Source organism: Brassica oleracea, chromosome C3 (assembly GCF_000695525.1).
Source record: "Brassica oleracea var. oleracea cultivar TO1000 chromosome C3, BOL, whole genome shotgun sequence".
Lineage (NCBI taxonomy): Eukaryota > Viridiplantae > Streptophyta > Magnoliopsida > Brassicales > Brassicaceae > Brassica > Brassica oleracea.
In genome coordinates this window covers 14,287,109-14,309,333 of record NC_027750.1, presented here as the reverse complement: position 1 = coordinate 14,309,333, position 22,225 = coordinate 14,287,109, and the positions used below count along the sequence as shown (strand labels likewise).

The window sequence follows — 22,225 nt, the reverse complement described above, 5'->3', positions numbered from 1 at the left end:
TTATTTTTTAATTTTTTAACAAGTTCTGAAGAATTAGTAGTACTGTATTTCCGTTTATATTCGGTATATTGCTTTTAGAGTGAGCAAAAAAATCCAAACCATGATTTATCACGTTGCAGATGGATGAAGTTGCGGATCCCAAGTATCCTGCTGACAACCATAATTGTGTCTATAGTAATGTTTCGATGTTTTGCTGTGAGGTCTTAAGTCTTGATGTTAGTAGTAGTAGTTATTATGTAATTTGGCAGAGTAATTTCATGTTTTGTAACATTATTACTAATCTAACTCTCTGTTAAAGAAGATACTTGTCATGAATCATCTGTTGAGAAGTAGGTTGGCAGAAAGTTTTTTGTTGGCAAATTAATTTGTTAATTATTAATCACAATTTTGATGACTACTTAACCATCTCCTACTCTTCACAATCATTCTTTTGGTGTCTCTACCATATAATAATCCACCATTATCTCCATACTTAACACCCATAAACTCCTCACAGAATCTCAGTTGAAATCTAACATTTTGATAACAATGGCTGGAGGTACAGCTCTAACTCCAACCTCTGTAAGATCTAAGTCACTACTTCCATTGAGGAACCATGAAGCAGCAGAGAGAGCCAACAACAACAATAACAACAGCTTGAAAGCATTACCCAAAGCGGTTCAACCGGTTTCATCAATTGAAGGAGGGATGGTTAAGAGGCCAAGAGGTAGACCAGCTGGCTCCAAGAACAAACCCAAACCACCAATCATTGTGACTCACGACAGTCCAAACTCCCTCAGAGCTCATGCCGTCGAGATCAGCTCGGGTAATGACATATGTGAGGCTTTATCAGATTTCTCAAGAAGGAAACAGAGAGGACTCTGCATACTCAGTGCCAATGGTTGTGTCACTAACGTGACATTAAGGCAGCCAGCTTCATCAGGAGCTATTGTGACATTACACGGACGTTTCGAGATTCTCTCATTGCTAGGATCAATCTTGCCTCCACCAGCACCGCTTGGGATCACTGGTTTAACCATTTACTTAGCCGGGCATCAAGGACAGGTTGTTGGTGGTGGAGTGGTTGGTGGGCTAATAGCATCTGGTCCTGTTGTTATCATGGCTGCATCTTTCATGAACGCTGTGTTTGATCGTCTTCCTCTGGATGATGATGAATCTGCATCTATGCAGAACCAGCAGTACTACCAAAATGGAAGATCCCGTCCTTTAGATGACATTCATGGATTGCCTCAAAACCTGCTCACTAATGGAAACTCAGGTTCTGATGTTTACTCTTGAGGGGCTGCGCAGCGTGCCATGTCCAAGCCTTAATATTGCTAAAGAAGTTAGAGGGAGAACCATAAGTTAACTGAAACTAATCTTCCTCTGTAGTTTGTACCTGCAACATTACAAAGAAGAAACTAAAACAAAGATAAGTAATTGTTAATGAACTTAATCAGAATCCTCCAGTTTAATACAAAAAAAGTATTACTGTGTGTTTTATCATTGATCCCAAGTGAATGTTCTCTACTAATAAGACATAGCAGAACAAAATGACTACTAAAAAGAGATTACACATGAGTGCAAGTGATTGCCACTTTGTAATTGACATCAAGATTCAAGATGATGAACAAGACAATCACACACCTGTTATAATTTCTCTCTCAGACCCACAGAGGTGGAGAGGGTTTAGTTTATTTTAATGAACTTAACAATTTATTTTGTTGCAAAACAAAGACCAATCAACATAAGTCAAGAACAGCATACGAGGTTTCAACAATCTGTCTCTCAGCAAAAGTGATATGATTATTTCACAAATTGATCATCTAGGTAACATCTCTTAAGAGTACAACACCAAGGCGAAACCACCAGGACCAGCAAGGACTAGGCTTTTATCTCTATTTGCTTCAAATCTGCAGAGCACCAGCAATAGATCCCGCAAGGCTCAAGACTTCGAAAGGAGCCTTGTTTCCTATGGACTTCACAGTCTGTGGACAAGAATCCGTGATCCAAAAGTATGCAAACGCTTCTTCTGATCCTAAAATGAAGAAACCCAAGAAAATATAGACTTTAGTTTGAGATTACAAGAAGATGTATGAACATTTGACGAAGTAGTCAGTCACTTTTTCTTCTATTTTCACAAGTATTTACCGTTGTTCTTGTGAGTGAAACGCTCCCAGGAGCTCTTTGGGAAGACACCATGAGTTACATACGCACTCACCTTCGCAGCTCCATGAGCTGCCAATACTTTCTGTGTGAACAAAAAAGAAGTGAATTGGTATTGAAAAAGTTAAACCGCCACTTTGACAATTTCAGACTAACTTCTCAACAGACCTCATAAAACATCATCTGCAGATTTAAGAGATTTTCGAAAAAAAATGGTAGGAAAGTGGAATACTAAGAAAATCCAGTGCAAAAAGTTTAAATGAATGTAACGCCTCTCCTGAACTTTTACACTCATACATGTGATTAAGTACTCATTGAAGATTGATACAGGTAGACTCAAAAATGCAGGGAGATTGTAGTTCACGGAGGATAACAATACCTGACATTCAATGAGTGTACCCCCAGACTGCACAAGATCATCCACAATAACAACGTGACAACCAGCAGGGTTTCCTTCCTTCAGCCTCACTATTCTCTTATCACCTTCACGAACCTTTGTGCACACCACCTGCAAATTATGATCTAACAATGAGAGTGTTATCGTGGAGGTGTAAGAGTAGAGATTAAAACATCAGCTTAAAATCACTACAAACCGTGGGATACTGGTCCAACAGCTTGTGGAAACGCTTCCAGGCTCCATCATCTGGAAATGCAACTATAATCTGCAGCACACAAGAGGAATCAAACATGAGTGGACGCTACCATTAACAGTTTTGTTTGCCTGTAGATGAGATAAAACACTAACTTTCTCAGTCTCAGGAAGCTGTTGAAGACGTTTCGTCAACAAGGGGATACCAGTCTCAAACAAAGGAAGAACCTGATCAGCAAAGTAGAACCTTTCCTGTAGGGCGTGAATGTCGTAGATGACTACACTAGTCGGACCGAGCCAGTGGGGAAGAAAGGCAACACCAAGGTGAAGGAGGCAACAAACAAGCGAGGGAGCAAGTAAATGACAGAGATCTGCTCAAAGATAACCGCAGGAGAGCTGAACGAAGCAAGGAAAGCAACGTGCTGTCCTCTGATCTCATGTGCGTTGTTAATAAACAGATTGGGGAACCCATCAGCAAAGCTCCTGAAAACCAAACGTAAACCAATGAACAAACCAAATACTCTTATTCGCAGCAAGAAAGAGCCAAAGATGAGGGCTTTGAATACATAAGACTCAGATTCTGGAGGAGAATGAATCCAAGTTTCATTATAAAGTCATGATTTTTACTCAACTAAAGTCACAGAAAGACATGAACCGAGGGAAAGAGGAAGACTTTACCTCCAGTTGATGGATTGGAGAGTGATGTGATCAGATTCAGAGGCAATGTTGCGAGCGAGTTCTTCACACTCTAAGCAGTAAAAGAGATGAACTTTCTTCTTCTGTAGTTCAGACACAATGGCTTCTTTACAAATCGCCTGGTTCTTCTCCATGATGCTGTTGTTGTTGTTGGCTGCGTTCTCAGACATTGACGCCGTTGAAGTGTCTTAATGTCGGAATCAGATACACAACAAAAAATGGTTTAAAGGTTTTATTTATTCCAAAAGCCCTTGCTTTTTTATTGTTCGGCTGACAAAATTTGATTCCTTTTACACTTTTTTATCTTTAGAGATTTGTTTTTTAATTTCTTTACGCAAATCTGTACTATTATTCGAAAAATGAATATATAGAATAAATTAATTATATAATAAATATTAATTTTAATTATATTATTATTTATTCTAATATTTAAGATCATTAATTAAGATTATATTTTTCACAATTTTAGAATGAATAATTATTTTTAATAATATTATTATTTAACACTCTATTTTAACATTTATCCTGATATCTGAGATAATTAGTTAATAAATAGATATTAAATAGGTAGTAATTATACCATAATAGATTTATCTTATATTTACTTTATGATTTTAATTAATGGTTCATATTATGTGCATTAATCCGTTCAAAATGCGGACAATCATTTAGTTTATATGTATTAATGTATTATATATGCTCTAGATATTAAGGTGATAAAAGCATGATTAATGGAGTTCTTAAAATGAAGTTTTTAGCTGAATATAAAAAATAGCTTATTTAAAAACCAGTTTTTAGTTTTTTTAGTTAAAAATTTAGATAAGCTTTTTTATATTCCGACAAGAACAACACCATATGAACCCTTCCATTAATCATGCTTTAAGTATTTTCCCTAAAACGAAGTCCTTGCCTGACTCATCCCGCTCCAACCATCAAAGCCACTTGTTTCTATTAGAGATGAGCTTAATTTGAAGTTACCCAGACCCTCTCTACTTTCATTGAGTATAGTTATGGATATAACATTTTGAGGCCTCGTTATTTTCTTACTAAGGAGATTGCTTCAACGAGAATTAAAAAGAAAATCCCTAGAAAAAGATATCGGATGTTGAGCCTTTGGTGGCGGGTTTGGCTAGGAAAGGTTGAAGAAGAGTTTGATACTTCACTAAAGCTATGGAGACATAGAGGGAGAGACGTGTAGCGGTTTTGTAACGGTAACTAACTAAGACAGACTTATAACGAGTTCGTTGTAACGAAACAACTAAACACTGATCATGTCTTTCACATGGACACAAGGATGTACACGCAAGAGTATGATACATATATACAAATACTGACAAAGAGAAGTTTCCCAAATAAAGTAACGTACTAAAAGAAGGGATGTTTTTTTTTTTTTGCGTGTGAAGTAATCCCTAAAAACCTGCTACTCTGTTGCGAGGAAGATACAAGCCTTGATACTCTGTACATATGTTTCTTCCATATAGCAACCGATATGTACACTTTTTACCTTTGATAGTGGGTTAGAGTTCCCAGCTTGGGGTTTAAGAAGACTCTTGTACAAAGTTCTTGGAGTCGATGTTCTTCCTAGGATTCTCGATAACATCCATTGTGTAGGACCAATCAGAATCAGGCGCTGCTATGTTCCAAATGCTTGAAAAACGTCTGTCCTGTATGATCCATATACGCGAGGTGAAATCAGTGGACTTAACTGGATATGCATTTGTAAAGGCAACCAAGATTTTAGATTAAATAGGCTACCTGATCCTTGGAGTCTTGACCCTCATCATTGTGGTGGGAGACTTCTGGAAACAATTGCTTCTCGTCCTCCATAGTGCTTGGATTCTGCATGTATGAAGCAAGAGCAGACTTTCCTTGGATCTCTGCATATGCCAATGAAGCTACTTTCCCACTGTTGAATTTTTCCCATATCTTACCATTGAAGGTCTGCAGAAAGATGCATAGACAAATATCTATTAGTAAATAACATCTAAACCCAGCGCATCTTGATAGTTACCATATCCACCACAATACATGGTCATGTTCACTAAAAACCACATAGTAACACTATGATAAGCTGATGCGTTGAGGGGATATAGTTGAAAAGAGTGGAACTCGCTGAATAATGAGTTAAAGGGAGGTTGATGGAAGAAGAGTTTGCATTGGTTTTGCCTTTGTTAACATTTTAGTTATTTACACCCAGATCAGATAGCTACGAATACCTATCTGAACCTTAGGTGTCAGTACTTTAGAGAGTCGTTTCTAAACCTATCACATTTCTAGTCTAAACTGACTAGAAAAAAACAGTTACCGAAAACAATAGTGAAGAGAAAAAGGTAAAAAAGAAACCTGTTGGAAGGGAACAATGTGCAATGGAGAGACCATGTTGACAAAAGCATAACCCATGTTGCACTTATTCTGTATCCAGAAGAAATTAGATCGTCAGTAAGTTCTCAGGCATCATGTGTTCACTCTTTTTATAGTATAGTTAGTTACCTTAAAGTCTATAGGTAAGCACAGAAAGTCATAGTCTCCCTTGTGCTTCTCGTCTATTTCAGCCACCAGCATCTTGTAAGTATACCTTACAGAACAAAGTGTTTGAGAATTAAAACATTACCTAGTGATCTTTACATTGGGATTGAGATCAATACAACGCTTACTTGTTTGGGATGTTTTTGATAATTAATGTAGTCCGATTATCATCTCCAGTAGCAATTCTATCCAAGTCAATATGATACTGCCCACCATCTATGTGTTGGATCCTACCTTGCTCAGCAAAGGGCTCATGTCCTCTACTCCCACCGAAAGGCAATGAGGACATGCCAAAGCCAGAGAAGTCCTGTTTGTTATGGTTTCCCTGAAGACTAACACCAAGGTTCGCTTTTCCATGAGGATTGATATAGCTTTTGTTGATTCCCATATCACCAAATCCAAGGGGTATCAGAGAGGATACTTCTGATGGTCCCGTGTAGGTATTAAAATGAGTGCTTGAAGGAGCAGAGCCCACATGATGCTGGTACTTCCCAAGCAGTGAAACTTGCCTCTCGGCAAAAGGAAAACCATGCCTTACAGCAAAAGGACGTTCAGTTGGTGATGATGATGACGACGACGCACCAGGGTAATTCATATGCTGAGGAGGGCTTCCCCAGCGATAGCTGTTATCAGAGGAAGTCCCGAAACCTGAGGATTGTGGTGGAGCTACAAACCTCATGGAGTTCGAAATTCCCCCTCCTATATGCTCTGGCAACGAATGAGGTTGCCCATAGGAGACGTTGTGCATCAAAGCGTTATTCAGAATAGTTTGGTTTGGATGATTCAATAGCCCTTGGTCGTTACTGACTGGCGAAAATCCATGAAAGCTGGAGGTCTGACCAGGGAGAACTGAAGCTAATCCAGGCATGTTATCTCGGTTAAACGGCCTGATGATTCCTAGACCGGGTGGCCTCGGAAAGGCATGCGTGGGAGAGCCCTTCAAGGGGCTGCCAATGGGCCAGTTACCTGGTGGAGAATTGGCAACCTGTGAAGCTAGGAAACTTGAAACTTCGTGTCTGTCCATATCTTGACTTGTTGACGGGACCGAGCTGCATCCAAATAGTTCCAGTTCACTGTTTATGATAACTCAATTCTTTGAAAATATACAAAGTGCAAAGGGAACTCACACTCGACGGGATCCTCCAGGACGGCTAAGTTCGAGCTTTATACATTTCCCACCTATCTCACTTCTGTTCAGTGCTTTTAGAGCTGCCTCTGCATCTCTAACATCATAGTACTCAATAAACCTGTGGAATCTCCTGTTTGGGGTTTCTCTAATCTGCATTTAGAAGCCAAGAATTAATGATTAGATAGTTTGATACAACAAATACAACCAAAGTGAAAAACATCTTAGACAATTGCATAGCATATAGCACATATGAAGGCACAAGTTAAGCTAACCTCTCTTATTTCACCATAGGCACCGAACAGCTTAAGGAGCTCATCATTTGATACAGTTGAGTCCACATTAAAAATCACAAGAGTCCCTTGATTCATATCCTTCTCTGACGGATTTTCCTATCACGTGGAAGTGAAAATAATGATTACAAAAGTGCTAAAGAAAGCTAAAACTTAGAATATATCTCTCAGAGCTCATACTTTAGGAATGGAGTAGTGAATGTCCAGTGTCCTTTTTCTTAAGAGAGTGTTCTGCAGTGCACGCATTGCGGCATGAGCAGCTCGGATATCATAGTAGGATATCATTACAAAACCTCTGCTTTTGCATGCTGTGTACAAACTCCTGATCTCCCCAAACGGCTGGTGGTGACAAAATATAAGGCTGAGGAGGACAATGTGAAGAAAAATTACTGAAACAGAGAGTGTTCTGCGTTCATTACCTCAAAGAGAGCGGTTAACTCTGAATCATCGATACTGCTGTTGATATTCCTCACAAACAATGTCCTTGAAGGATGTTCACCGTTTGGATGCTCCACTGAAACTCTGAAAGATGTATTGGAGCGTTTACGAGTAACAAATGAACTTGCAGCATCGCGTTGGGATTCAGCATCCAGCTCCATACCCCCTCCAGTGCAAAATACATCAAGATCTTCAAGTTCATCAGGCAGGCCGCTGAAATTAAGCTCATCAATGAGGCCAGGAAGAAGCTCGTTTTCATCCTCAGGAAGCAAGATTTCTAAAGAATGAGGTTCGGCATCTTCCAAAGAATCCTTCTCTGAGTTTCCCATGACGAGTTTGTTCAGATTGGGTGAGTTCTAAGACAAAAACTGTATTAAAAACAAATTCTATAAGTTGTAGATATGTTGACTTCTGATGTGTTAATATTTACATGAATATATACGTGTCCTGTGGTCAACATTTTATTAATTATTTCTTATAAAATATTATTTTAGTTTTACAGAAATATCTAATTTGATTTCAACGAATTCAGAATTTCCGTATATCGGTTAAATTAGACTTCATAAATATTTGAATTCAATTAAACAGTAGTAATACAGTGTTAGAATCATTTTTTCCTCAAAATAAGTTTGTCATTTGCTCCAATGGTTCTCTTTATTTTCTCCTTCAATTTTTATTATATTCATTTTTTAACTTTTTATTTATTGTAAATAATATCTTTAATTTTATAAAATTTTAGATTATACTCACTTATTTTTAAATTTTACAATTTAACCAAATTTTAACTTATAAAAGCAAATATTTATTACATTAATAAAAATACATAACAACATACAAAGTAATATTAGAATTTTACTTAAACAATACTATCACTATATTTTTTCAACAAATGATCAATCAACACATTTCGAAGAAAAAAGTGTTTTCTATCTTATTTTCTTTTAATTATATATTATAAATTATAAAATTATAAATTATATTTTAATAACTAATAATTGGTAATTATATTTTAACAAGTTTAATCAGTATATACATATTAGATATGAAGTTATAAAATTTATGTTTAGTGTTAATGTTTTCTTTATATATAAAATAAAAATTGTCAAAAAGTAAAGAACTATTATGTAAATAAAAAAAGTTTGACATAAAAATGAGGTTGTAAATAGTATTCTCTCAAATTGAACTACCATTGGAAATGGATTTTCTTCATTTTTTTTATGTTTTCTACCATTTTAAAATATATATTATCATTTATACAAATAAATATTTATTTATAAAAAATAAAAACAAACATATTCGCCGGTGCGCATATCAGTTCCAGATTAAAACCATGCCAGGAATTAAACTATTGTTCGGACGAACTAAAATAAAATTATATTTTAGGCATTATTAGGAAATTTGAATTCGGTGCTATTTTTAGAAATTAATTTGAATTCAATCCGGATAACATCTTCGGTCAATGAAAAAAAAAATTGAATTTTCACAATAAACAGAACTGGATCTTGAAAGTTTTAGCTCAGGATAACGATCATTTCCATTGCTTATATTAAGGCCTATTGCAAAAACTTCTTGATTTTGTTTGGTAAAGTGCGGTGTTTTGAAATCCGATCCGGATCCGCGGTTGAACCAGTAAACCCGGTGACCCAAAAAAAATTAAGCATGAGTTTTGTGAAAAACTCAATATTTAGAAACCTGGAAAAACCCATTAAAACCCGGTACGCGATATCGGTTGAACCACCAGTTAAACCAATAAATATTTTTTACTTTTTATTTATTTTTTAATTATGTTTTATATTCTAAGTTTCCAAGTAAGAAGTTAGGTGCTGACAAAAAAAAGTTAGGTTTTTTCTTTTCAGTTTTATATTTGCGATTTTTAGATTTTGATGAAAATTTTACTATGTCACCTAAAGAAAATGAAGTGATGGTATAGAGAACCAAAATTACTTAATATGATTTGATGTTAGTTTATTTCCGTTGTTGACTATTTATTACACTGATCTTTTATTTTGGATTTGAAGTTTAATTTATTATTCACATAAGAAATTTAAATATTTATGAATTTTATGTCTTATTTTTTTTAGATGTCATAGCTCTTACCTTGTTATAGAAAATTTTAAATAGTCTAAACTATTTTTTGATATTTTGTATGTCAAATGAAAATAAAAATATAGAAACTAATGTTAAGTATTTTTTAAATGTTCTTAAACATAAAATATATATATATCTAAACTATTATTTTATGTTTTCAAAAACATTTGGAAAATATTAAACTTTAGTTTCTATATTTTTTATTTTCATAGCGAATATATTATTATATAATAAAATTAATTAATTATTAACCAGCGGTTCACCCTGTGTCGATCTTGTGATTCAGCAATCCAGTAAATCGTCCGGTTCAGTGTCCGGATCGGGTTTAAGAACATTTTTAAAATGTCCTATTGAGATTCGGATAATTCAACGGCTTGGTCAAACAATCTAATATATCGGTATTGAATAATATTAATATAGGGATTCTGTTTCCTTTTCTTCTGTTTTCCTTTTTTAAATTTTTATATAATAAGATACAATGATTATAAAATTATATGAATAAATAATTTTATTTGAATAGGTGTTTATGTTAATATATATATATATATATATTATTTAAATTAAACTACACATCACATGACAATACATACTTATATTTTGATATTTGCGTTGAACATATATTGAAAAGTTAATATTTTGAATTTTGAAATCTTCATTTTTTTTAAAAAATGATTATAAATTATTGAAACGATTAAGCATTCTACATTAAAAAAATCGTTGGTGTAAAATTTTGCTACAAAAATATGTAAATAAACTTAAAATCATATGAGTAAAAACATTATTTAATAAATATCCATATTAAAAATATACTATATATCTATGTTAATATCATTTAAATTTAATTATTTATCATATATGATAGATAAGATTGATTATTTTGATTTATTTATCCTAAAATGATTGTGAATAAACAAGAGCGGTCGTTTGATTTATATGCGCACGCCAATTTATTACATAATATTAACTTATTTCTCAGTTATTTAATATATAATTATTATTTATTATTTCATAATATGCAGAAAAACATAAAATAATAATAAATATAAATATTTATTCTATACAAGGCATAGATCTTAACTTAAGTATGTATCTATTTAATAATTTTAAATCTTAAACATTTTTAAAATCTCATACCAAAACAAAATAACAAAATAAGAATAAACTTAAAAATCAATATTTATATCGAACAATAGTCAAAATGAAAAAAGCGACAGAAAAATGAGAAAAAAAGGATTGATACGTGTACATATTCTTTTTATAACCATAATTAATTTTTAAATTGGTAAATCATGATATAAAACTGAGCTTACATAGTTTCATTGTAACCAAATAGTAGGCCCGAAATGTTTCGGCCTAAACGTTAGGTTCTTATGCGATAAGTGATTTTTTAACCTAAAATATTTTAAAAAATAGGATCAGCTCATCAGTAAACAAATTATGTAATTGAAAAAAAAAATTTAAAATTGTTTAAGGGCCAAAATATTAATTCGATCAAAAATATAAATTTTATTTTCCATACGATATTCTTTAAATAATTTTCATATAAATTCACCTTGCGCAAGACGCAGGTCTTATCCTGCTGAACATATTATTTCTCTTTCATTTTTTATAAAATCATAAACAGATCATATTTGACAAAACAATATTTGTTATTTGAAAATATTATAAAAACAATTATTACGTAGTGTAAGTTTCCTCTATTTCTATAAATATGGAAAATATTTTTGACATGTGCAGATACAATTATTGATTTTTATTTTGTTTTTTTCAATTACCATTATTTTATAATAATATTTTTAAACAAATTTTTTGATAGTCCAAAAATATAATTAATTATGATTACCACACAAGACTACCAGAGAATTTTTTTTTTTTTTTTTTGACAACGAGACTACAAGAGTATAAGATGGTATAAAGTTAATATTTGATATGGTGACCATAATAGTTGTACATATAGTAAAGTAGGTGGAAAATAAAATCTTTGACTAAGTTAATCATGGTAAGAATATGAAATTTTATTACTAAGTTGACCAAAAAACTATGATATTTTATTAAGTTATAATTAATTAGTAATAAATTTTGAAATTAAATTTTAACAGGTTTTTCACCTTAATTTATGATAACACACACAATTAAAACCGTGATAAAATAATATGCAGAATAAAAGGGTTAAAATAATTATAGGTTTTCAAAATCGTAAATTTTGTAAATATATGATAACTATAATTCTATAATATTAAGGATATTATATATTTATATTTAAATAGTTTTTAAAAAAATTATTCTATTTAATTGTGCTATATTTTGAAATAGTCCAAACATGGACTAAAATCTATTAATTTATGATAATTATTAATTTGTAATTTTTTACTATATATAATAAATATATCCCATTATTGGAATAAATAAATGTTTGCTAAAATATATTAGTAGATTTGTTTCCAAAAATGATAATATCAGCAAATATGGAAAATTTAATTATAGTCAAAGTAAAAAAAAGTATTAAATTGAAACTTCGTAAAAAAATCATATAAATAGAACTTGTCCTGAAGAACTAGAAATCATAAACATAATTTCTTTTCCATAGAAAAAGCTAAAAGAAATGGCTATCACAAAAACCTCTGTGACTCTTTTTCTTCTAATAGCATTGGCAATTTCGATGTTCAACTGCAATGTTGTGGCCGCATCAGGTATGGTGCTTATTACAAAATATTTATTTTTGTTTTGTACATTTCATTATCTTTAATTTTTTTTTGGATAAACCATTATCTTTAATTACTCTTAGATATCTAGGTGAAGTTTTTCTTTAAAAATATCAAATTAGCGATGAAAAAAAATTCGAATTAGCAATGGCATTCACATGTGTAGTGGGAGCTGAAATTATTCATCGCCATCGACAGTTCAATAAAAAATCTGATAGAAAACAGTTCAAACAACCAAATATCCTAAAGCAGGATTAGGATTCGTATGAACCAGATCTGGATCCAAATATCTTAATTTCAAATCTGGATATTTGAAATTAGAACCAAATTCTTTATCATTAATTTAAAATGTATAGTTATACAAATTATTTAAAATATATAGTTATACAAATTATTTAAAATATCATATAATATTATACGGAATGTTTATGCAAAATTATTTGAATTTTAATTTTAAAGTATTTAAAAATGATTTTAGTATCTGTTACATATTTTTCCTTTTTATGGATCCGGTTCGACCATATATTGTGAAAGTCATGAATCTAGATCCATCCGGTTGATAAAAAAACTCTAACAGCAAATCTGGATATCTTGAAATTTCTAGATATCCACGAATCCGGCCAGTCTTATATTGTGTAATTAGGTAATAATCGGTGCTTTGCGCGGAATGTGATTAATAATTTTGTTATTTTTTTAATAAAGAGACATTAATCTGTTTAATGTGGATATCGGTTCGGTTTTAAGTTATTTTTTGGTTTTTAATCTCATAAAATATAACTATAATTTTTAATCAATATTTTTTGGTTTATTCAGTTAAAATGTTTGATGTTTTTTTTATGTGATAATCAAAATTTACTATTATTTGTTTGTTTTCATGTTATGAATCTTAGATAGTCATGATGTCGAACCAATGGTTTCATATTATAGTTTGTAAACGGATAATAGTTAGAAAAAGAAAAGAAAATTATTAAGATAAATCATTTTACTACAATTTGGTCGATAGTGTTAGAAGTATTAAGACAAATAATATTTTAATTCCCAAAAAAATAGATATTTCAGCTGTGGTAAATATTTAGTTATAAGGTGTTCACGTCAATGTGTACATGTATGTGTATATAAAAGTATACAAAGATTGTTGATAAATATATAAAGATACTGTTAATTAATATTAAATGATATTTTTTTTCAAAATAATATATGAAAAATAAAATTCTTCAAATGAAATTATTTAAAAACAAAAAATATGGTAAACTTTCTATAAACTATAATATATAATTTATATATAACTCTTTAAATATTTGTATATATATATATGCATATAACAGATCAAATTGGATATTCGTTCCTATAAATATTGATATTTGTGATTTATTTTTTTACGGATATTGCATTTTAGTATTTGATTTGCTTCGTAGAGTAACAGATATCTGGATTTTCCGGTTCGAATCAAAATGGATAACGAATCAAATCAAAAATTTTTTAATAATTTATCCAGCTCTATTCGTAAACAGTAAAAATAACGTAAAGAAAAATCATGCATGTGAGTTTTATATTAAAAACGTAAAGTAAATAGTGTGAACATATTTATGTAGAGTTTGGCTAAAAAACTCTTTACATGTGACATGTATCCATATTAGTATGAACACATTTATTATAATGTTTTTATACGTGACATGTGTCTAGTTTAGTGTGAACGCATTTATTACAATGTTTCTCTTTTAATATATAAGAGATATATACAACGTTCTCCTAATGTTATGTATCTTACAAGTTCTTAAAAAAAACTATTGTTTGGACATGGTATATACAGAACTATAAATCTTTTTTTTTTTTGTAACTGAACAGAACTATAATCTTGTCGTGGTTTTTATGTGCAGTGCCACCAAATTGCTATGCTCGATGTGTGCCAGGAAGGTACGAACTTCGTGAATGTGTCCATGACTGTATTGTGAAACGCCAAGGGTATACTTATGGGAGGTGTGTTCCGAACCCTAATGGAAAATGTTGTTGTAACCACGAATGATAAGAAACAATATTTTCTTATAATTGGTGATATAAGCGATATTGTTCTCAGTTTCATTTGCTTTAACTAAATAAAACTAATCCTATTATGCAAAATGGACTTTCTAGCTTTTAATAAACAAAATCATATATATTAAAAGAAAATTCACAACTTTGATTTATGTGTAATTTTTTTTAAAAATGAATCATTACTAAAAATCATTTATCATTCATTTATTACTAATAATATGGATTAATAATATATCATTCCTAATATAACATCGACTCCTAAAAACCCGGATTGGTTAGCACACTCACCTTGATTCATGTGTGATATTTTTATTTTGATCATCATTTAAGTTTTTTATTAAATGTATTTCCTTAATGCTAATATATAATCTGTTAACTACTTAAATCATAATATAATTTGATATCTTTTAATTTAAAATATAAATATATAAATACATATATATATATTTTAACAAATGTGTTGAAAAACATTATAACAATAAAAACATTATAACAATATCTTAATTATCAAAAATTGTATATAAATATTTTCACTAATTTTGTAACTAGTAATTAGTATTGAAATTAATGTTATTATACATTAATATATATATATATACAGTAGAACCTCTATAAATTAATAAATTTTGTCGGTCCTAACTTGGTCCGGTGTAAAATATGACACAAATCGATAAAATAATAAGATAATAATATTTTTAAAACTTCCATGTAAATATATAGTCCTATTAAAATCATAAATTAATAATATATTTCTATATATATTTTATATAAGTACAAAATAAATATTATATTGTTGGTTTTATAATCACAATGAAAATACTTCTATTTTTCTTAATATTTTAATATATTTTGATAATATTTAGTAAAATTATATCGAAAACCACATAACAAGTCTATGAAATATAAAAATAACTTTATAGATTTATTTTTTTTGGTCTAACTTTATAGATTTATCTGTTTATGGACCACCAAATCAGAATTATATCTTGGTTTGGTTCGTTTTGGTGGACTTCTTTTTTTATTGCAACATTAGTTTAGTTATGTTACATTAACATATATAACCCAATAAGGGTTACTGGGCTTGTAAAGAAAAATAAATGCGTTAAACAAATCAGATTTATGGTGAATATATTGCAAACAATCTTAAGAAATCGAAATGATATCAAAGAAAATAGTATAAATATTAAAAACATATAATATATTCGTAAACATGATATATCTAAACAAAATGGATTTTTAGTGAAGATATTAATGTAGTATAGATTAGTGTCTACCAATTTATATTTAAACATGATATAAAAAATTAAGCCTGTTATAAATTACTTAGATGTCTACCAATTTATATTTAATAGTCATTAATTACTTAGCTAAAAATAACATGCTGTTTGACAAAAATATAATAATAATAACATACTCCTTACAAGCTTTTAGATTGACACGTCGTTAAGTTCTAATTTAGCATTCGTTACCTCATGCCCGGGGGTATAATTAGTCCGGTCCGGTTCTGTACGACGGCTCACAGTATCATTGCCAGCCCGTATCGAAACAGTGCCTTCAGGGCACATAGCAGTGCTGACATGGGCTTCGAATGTTTGTCTTTTGTCTTTTGTCTTTTTGAAACGTTCCGATCGGCTTAGGAATTTCCGATGGCCATGCCTATTTTTGAAGTATTAGTTTCGTGTATAAAAAATACTAACATGGAAATAATGAAATCTCAGGATATTATTTCTAAATTAAATTTTAAAAATTACAAAAGTAAAAGTACCTGAAGTACGTGATTCTTTAATAGTATATTTTCAAATGCTGGTTGCTTCTTTTTATCAACGCAGTTGACATCTTCTCCATCTGAGCTCTGATAAAATGAAGATGGATAAAAATATTTAGTATAATTTGGATACGTCACACCAAAACGGTGGTTTTATATTCCTTTTAGAATTTTTAACTATATTACTCAACAATAACTCGGTGGTTTTGTTCCTTTTAGGGCAAAAAAATTGACAACGAAACCATAACAAAGATCAAACCTTAATGGCTACAACAGTTGTGACTATGGCTAGAAGGATGATGAACCGTAGATCCATCTATAGATTTTTCAAATTTCCTCTTACGATTTGTGAAAGTAAATGAAGAACACTGATGAACAAGTGATGAACAAGAGAGAGAGTGAGAGATATCTAAGAGAGAAAGATATATGTATTTCGAAACTAAGAGAGAATAAAGGAGGATTGATTTCCTTAATTCGTAAACTCTGAATACACTCTATATTTATAGACAAAGAAAAGATAAAGGGACATAGAAAGACACATGCCTTCTGTCCTAACAGTTATATTCTAGGTTGTATGGAAATTTGGATGAAGGTCCGTTTCACGTTTCAAAAACGTTTCGGAATCAGAATTTCTTGGAAACTCGTAGAAACTCATTAGAAACTTATTTTTTGAAAATCTAATTTTGGAAACTCAATGGAAATTGTTGGGGTCAAAATCGGTCATGACGAAATCAATGCATGAAAGTCCCTGGAAAATATTTCTCGAAACAAAAAGTCTCGTATAATTTTAAAAGAAGTTGTTTTCGAATTAGAAGATCCAATCTCTCCGAAAAACAACTCTTGGGAAACAAAAGACGAAACGGGAAAAGAGCTTACCAACGCTTTTCAAACGTCCGAACCACCCGAAGAAGGCCAAAGCTCGGCATGTCTGAACCAGCTCGCCATACGACGAACTCGGTTCTGTTCAACCAGTTCGCCATATGGCAAGCTCGGTTCTGTTCAACCAGCTCCTAAAGTTCCTCTCACGATTAGATCCTAAAGTTTCTTCCGACGCACTACTCCGGAAGTCCTCTCTCTCCCTCCCTCTCTGCAGAATGGCCTCTCTGGTCGATCCTTTAAATAAACAAAGCTACTACTCAAAGGGATTATTTAAAGGATTTTCAAGCCTTTAGGGCAAAGTAGTTGAGTGTGGATGTCTTGCAAATGTTTTTTTTTTGGTATGAGTATTGTTAATGAATTGACTAAAGAATCAATAAACCATGCGTTGAAGAGATGAAGAATGATTTCAGGAAATTGTGACGTTCCAATTTATTATATTATTTATTTATATATGGAGTATATATATAGTGAATTTGGAACATTCGAAAATAGAAACCTGCAAGACACTGGCTCGTCAACTATTTATTCATTAGGAGATTTTTTTCGTGTTCTATTTATTAAATAAATATACTATAATAATTCATTGTTATTTATTTTTAATTTTAAATTAATTTATAATTTGTATGCATAATTTATATTAATAATATTATATTACTTTAATTAGGCATATGATTTTAGATATGTTATATCTAGTCGGTTTTGTTGTTTTTTTATAATCGATTTAGTTATCATTTGGTTATATTAGATTGCATCTATTTTTATGAATTCAACTATAATTTTTTTTATTTTAAATATATTAAAATTATGATTAATTTTCTTATTTGCATTTACGTTGGTTGTTGTCTTAACTGGATATGTATTTGTAAAGGCAACCAAGATTTTAGATTAAATCGGCTACCTGATCCTTGGAGTCTTGACCCTCATCATTGTGGTGGGAGACTTCTGGAAACAATTGCTTCTCGTCCTCCATAGTGCTTGGATTCTGCATGTATGAAGCAAGAGCAGACTTTCCTTGGATCTCTGCATATGCCAATGAAGCTACTTTCCCACTGTTGAATTTTTCCCATATCTTACCATTGAAGGTCTGCAGAAAGATGCATAGACAAATATCTATTAGTAAATAACATCTAAACCCAGCGCATCTTGATAGTTACCATATCCACCACAATACATGGTCATGTTCACTAAAAACCACACAGTAACACTATGATAAGCTGATGCGCTGAGGGGATATGGTTGAAAAGAGTGGAACTCGCTGAATAATGAGTTAAAGGGAGGTTGATGGAAGAAGAGTTTGCATTGGCTTTGCCTTTGTTAACATTTTAGTTATTTACACCCAGATCAGATAGCTACTAATACCCCTATCTGAACCTTAGGGTGTCAGTACTTTAGAGAGTCGTTTCAAAACCTATCACATTTCTAGTCTAAACTGACTAGAAGAACACAGTTACCGAAAACAATAGTGAAGAGAAAAAGGTAAAAAAGAAACCTGTTGGAAGGGAACAATGTGCAATGGAGAGACCATGTTGACAAAAGCATAACCCATGTTGCACTTATTCTGTATCCAGAAGAAATTAGATCGTCAGTAAGTTCTCAGGCATCATGTGTTCACTCTTTTTATAGTATAGTTACCTTAAAGTCTATAGGTAAGCACAGAAAGTCATAGTCTCCCTTGTGCTTCTCGTCAATTTCAGCCACCAGCATCTTGTAAGTATACCTTACAGAACAAAGTGTTTGAGAATTAAAACATTACCTAGTGATCTTTACATTGGGATTGAGATCAATACAACGCTTACTTGTTTGGGATGTTTTTGATGATTAATGTAGTCCGAATATCATCTCCAGTAGCAATTATATCCAAGTCAATATGATACTGACCACCATCTATGTGTTGGATCCTACCTTGCTCAGCAAAGGGCTCATGTCCTCTACTCTCACCGAAAGGCAATGAGGACATGCCAAAGCCAGAGAAGTCCAGTTTGTTATGGTTTCCTTGTAGACTAACACCAAAGTTGGCTTTTCCATGAGGATTGATATAACTTTTGTTGATTCCTAGATCCCCAAATCCTAGGGGTATCAGAGAGGATGTCTCTGGTGATCCCGGGTAACAGTTCATATGGGCATTAAAATGAGTGCTTGAAGGAGCAGAGCCCACATGATGCTGGTACTTCCCAAGCAATGAAACTTGCCTCTCGGCAAAAGGAAAACCATGCCTAACAGTAAAAGGACGTTCAGTTGGTGATGATGATGAAGATGACGCACCAGGGTAATTCATGTGCTGAGGAGGGCTTCCCCAGCGATAGCGGTTATCAGATGAAGTCCCGAACCCTGGGGAGTGTGGAGCTATAAAACTCATGGAGTTCGAAATTCCCCCTCCTATATGCTCTGGCAACGAATGAGGTTGCCCATAGGAGACGTTGTGCATCAAAGCGTTATTCAGAATAGTTTGGTTTGGATGATTCAATAGCCCTTGGTCGTTACTGACTGGCGAAAATCCATGAAAGCTGGAGGTCTGACCAGGGAGAACTGAAGCTAATCCAGGCATGTTATCTCGGTTAAACGGCCTGATGATTCCTAGACCGGGTGGCCTCGGAAAGGCATGCGTGGGAGAGCCCTTCAAGGGGCTGCCAATGGGCCAGTTACCTGGTGGAGAATTGGCAACCTGTGAAGCTAGGAAACTTGAAACTTCGTGTCTGTCCATATCTTGACTTGTTGACGGGACCGAGCTGCATCCAAATAGTTCCAGTTCACTGTTTATGATAACTCAATTCTTTGAAAATATACAAAGTGCAAAGGGAACTCACACTCGACGGGATCCTCCAGGACGGCTAAGTTCGAGCTTTATACATTTCCCACCTATCTCACTTCTGTTCAGTGCTTTTAGAGCTGCCTCTGCATCTCTAACATCATAGTACTCAATAAACCTGTGGAATCTCCTGTTTGGGGTTTCTCTAATCTGCATTTAGAAGCCAAGAATTAATGATTAGATAGTTTGATACAACAAATACAACCAAAGTGAAAAACATCTTAGACAATTGCATAGCATATAGCACATATGAAGGCACAAGTTAAGCTAACCTCTCTTATTTCACCATAGGCACCGAACAGCTTAAGGAGCTCATCATTTGATACAGTTGAGTCCACATTAAAAATCACAAGAGTCCCTTGATTCATATCCTTCTCTGACGGATTTTCCTATCACGTGGAAGTGAAAATAATGATTACAAAAGTGCTAAAGAAAGCTAAAACTTAGAATATATCTCTCAGAGCTCATACTTTAGGAATGGAGTAGTGAATGTCCAGTGTCCTTTTTCTTAAGAGAGTGTTCTGCAGTGCACGCATTGCGGCATGAGCAGCTCGGATATCATAGTAGGATATCATTACAAAACCTCTGCTTTTGCATGCTGTGTACAAACTCCTGATCTCCCCAAACGGCTGGTGGTGACAAAATATAAGGCTGAGGAGGACAATGTGAAGAAAAATTACTGAAACAGAGAGTGTTCTGCGTTCATTACCTCAAAGAGAGCGGTTAACTCTGAATCATCGATACTGCTGTTGATATTCCTCACAAACAATGTCCTTGAAGGATGTTCACCGTTTGGATGCTCCACTGAAACTCTGAAAGATGTATTGGAGCGTTTACGAGTAACAAATGAACTTGCAGCATCGCGTTGGGATTCAGCATCCAGCTCCATACCCCCTCCAGTGCAAAATACATCAAGATCTTCAAGTTCATCAGGCAGGCCGCTGAAATTAAGCTCATCAATGAGGCCAGGAAGAAGCTCGTTTTCATCCTCAGGAAGCAAGATTTCTAAAGAATGAGGTTCGGCATCTTCCAAAGAATCCTTCTCTGAGTTTCCCATGACGAGTTTGTTCAGATTGGGTGAGTTATCATCAAGTGAGAGCCAGCTATCTGAATCGGTCATATTCACTGCATAGTTAGTCAAAACAAGAGAAGTATATTAGCAACTGTGTTCAAGTTAAGTCAAGAGTTAAAACGGATCACGAAAAAGAAGCTAGAACATACGCTTTTCATGAAAAAGTGTAGGCAATGAACTAGAGAATATGCTTAGATCAGTTGCAGAACGATATTCACTGCCTCCATTAAAAGCTTCAGCTGATCTTCTCAGCAAAGATGGCATGTCTAGATTTGACATAGGCAAATGATTAGAGATTGTAAGAGAAAGCAAAAAAAAAACTAAAAAGGTTGGAAGTATATTTTCTAACCAGCAGATAGTGATTCCTTGGATTCTAACTCCATCTTTTTGGCGTCACCAACTTCAAACAAAAAAACAAGAAATAAACTGTATATTGATGTCTAAGTTCTCATCATAAAGCAGAAAGCTACTTGCTGAGACCATTAGCTCTCAATTACACAGACATAAACACATTCAAACAGACAAGATCGAATGATACAAACAGGAAGACAATCGAAGGAAACGACGAAACACTAGGTCAACTAAAACTTAAAGGTTTCAACTTTGGAAAACTTATGCTGCTTGTGGCAACAAAACATGATCAGAGACAGACATCATCTTTGTAATAAACTCAAACTCAAAGCTAAAAACTTTGCAATATTTCCAGGAAAAGAAAAAAACAGAACAATCACAATCACAATCACAATCAAGTACATGAACCATAAAGCAATCAAGCAAGACAAACTTCATATGAATAATAACAGAAACCAACCACCGATTGTCAACTTAGTACCTGCGATGGAGGAAACCATGAACAGAAAAAGAAAAAGAAAGCTTTTGATCAAACTAAAGAGGAAGAGAATCGAAGGAGAGAGAGGTATGTTTCTGTTTCGTAGAAGAAGAGTAATTTCTTGCTTACACTCTTCCTCCTCCGTTGCCGGGAAATTACACAAACCAGAGCGTCAGAGAAGAATGAAGGAAAATACCCGAATTTTTTAATTTTTGTTTACTCAGGGTGAGAACAGAGAGA

At 32.9% G+C, this 22,225-nt stretch overlaps 2 protein-coding genes and 1 pseudogene across 6 annotated transcripts; 1 reads left to right on the top strand and 2 right to left on the bottom strand.

Annotated features, from left to right (window-relative positions):
* Window positions 1-481: 481 nt before the first annotated feature.
* On the top strand, window positions 482-1,448 carry LOC106329389 (AT-hook motif nuclear-localized protein 16-like). The gene has a single exon (XM_013768032.1). The coding sequence runs from the start codon at window positions 529-531 to the stop codon at window positions 1,276-1,278; it is 750 nt and encodes a 249-aa protein (XP_013623486.1). The 5' UTR covers window positions 482-528; the 3' UTR covers window positions 1,279-1,448.
* Window positions 1,449-1,660: 212 nt separating this feature from the next.
* On the bottom strand, window positions 1,661-3,643 carry LOC106329390 (annotated as a pseudogene).
* A 1,017-nt stretch (window positions 3,644-4,660) lies between these two features.
* Window positions 4,661-22,225, bottom strand: LOC106335587 (protein MEI2-like 2). Of its 5 annotated transcripts, none has more exons than XM_013774151.1 (13): window positions 21,989-22,223; window positions 21,506-21,556; window positions 21,306-21,422; window positions 21,111-21,209; window positions 7,795-8,111; window positions 7,556-7,714; window positions 7,358-7,474; window positions 7,084-7,235; window positions 6,085-7,005; window positions 5,921-6,005; window positions 5,774-5,842; window positions 5,186-5,371; window positions 4,661-5,089 (listed from the first exon to the last, which is right to left on the bottom strand). In XM_013774151.1, exons 1-13 carry the CDS (start codon window positions 22,005-22,007, stop codon window positions 5,054-5,056), a joined length of 2,328 nt encoding a protein of 775 aa, XP_013629605.1. In that variant the 5' UTR covers window positions 22,008-22,223; the 3' UTR covers window positions 4,661-5,053. The 5 variants fall into 5 exon arrangements, 4 of the variants coding, with proteins under 4 accessions (XP_013629605.1, XP_013629604.1, XP_013629606.1 ...); XM_013774150.1 differs by having other exon boundaries at window positions 4,661-5,094; window positions 21,989-22,222; XM_013774152.1 differs by lacking the exons at window positions 4,661-5,089; window positions 5,186-5,371; window positions 5,774-5,842; ... (4 more) ...; window positions 7,556-7,714; window positions 7,795-8,111 and adding exons at window positions 16,016-16,290; window positions 16,400-16,486; window positions 18,177-18,362; ... (4 more) ...; window positions 20,357-20,473; window positions 20,555-20,713 and having other exon boundaries at window positions 20,794-21,209; window positions 21,989-22,151.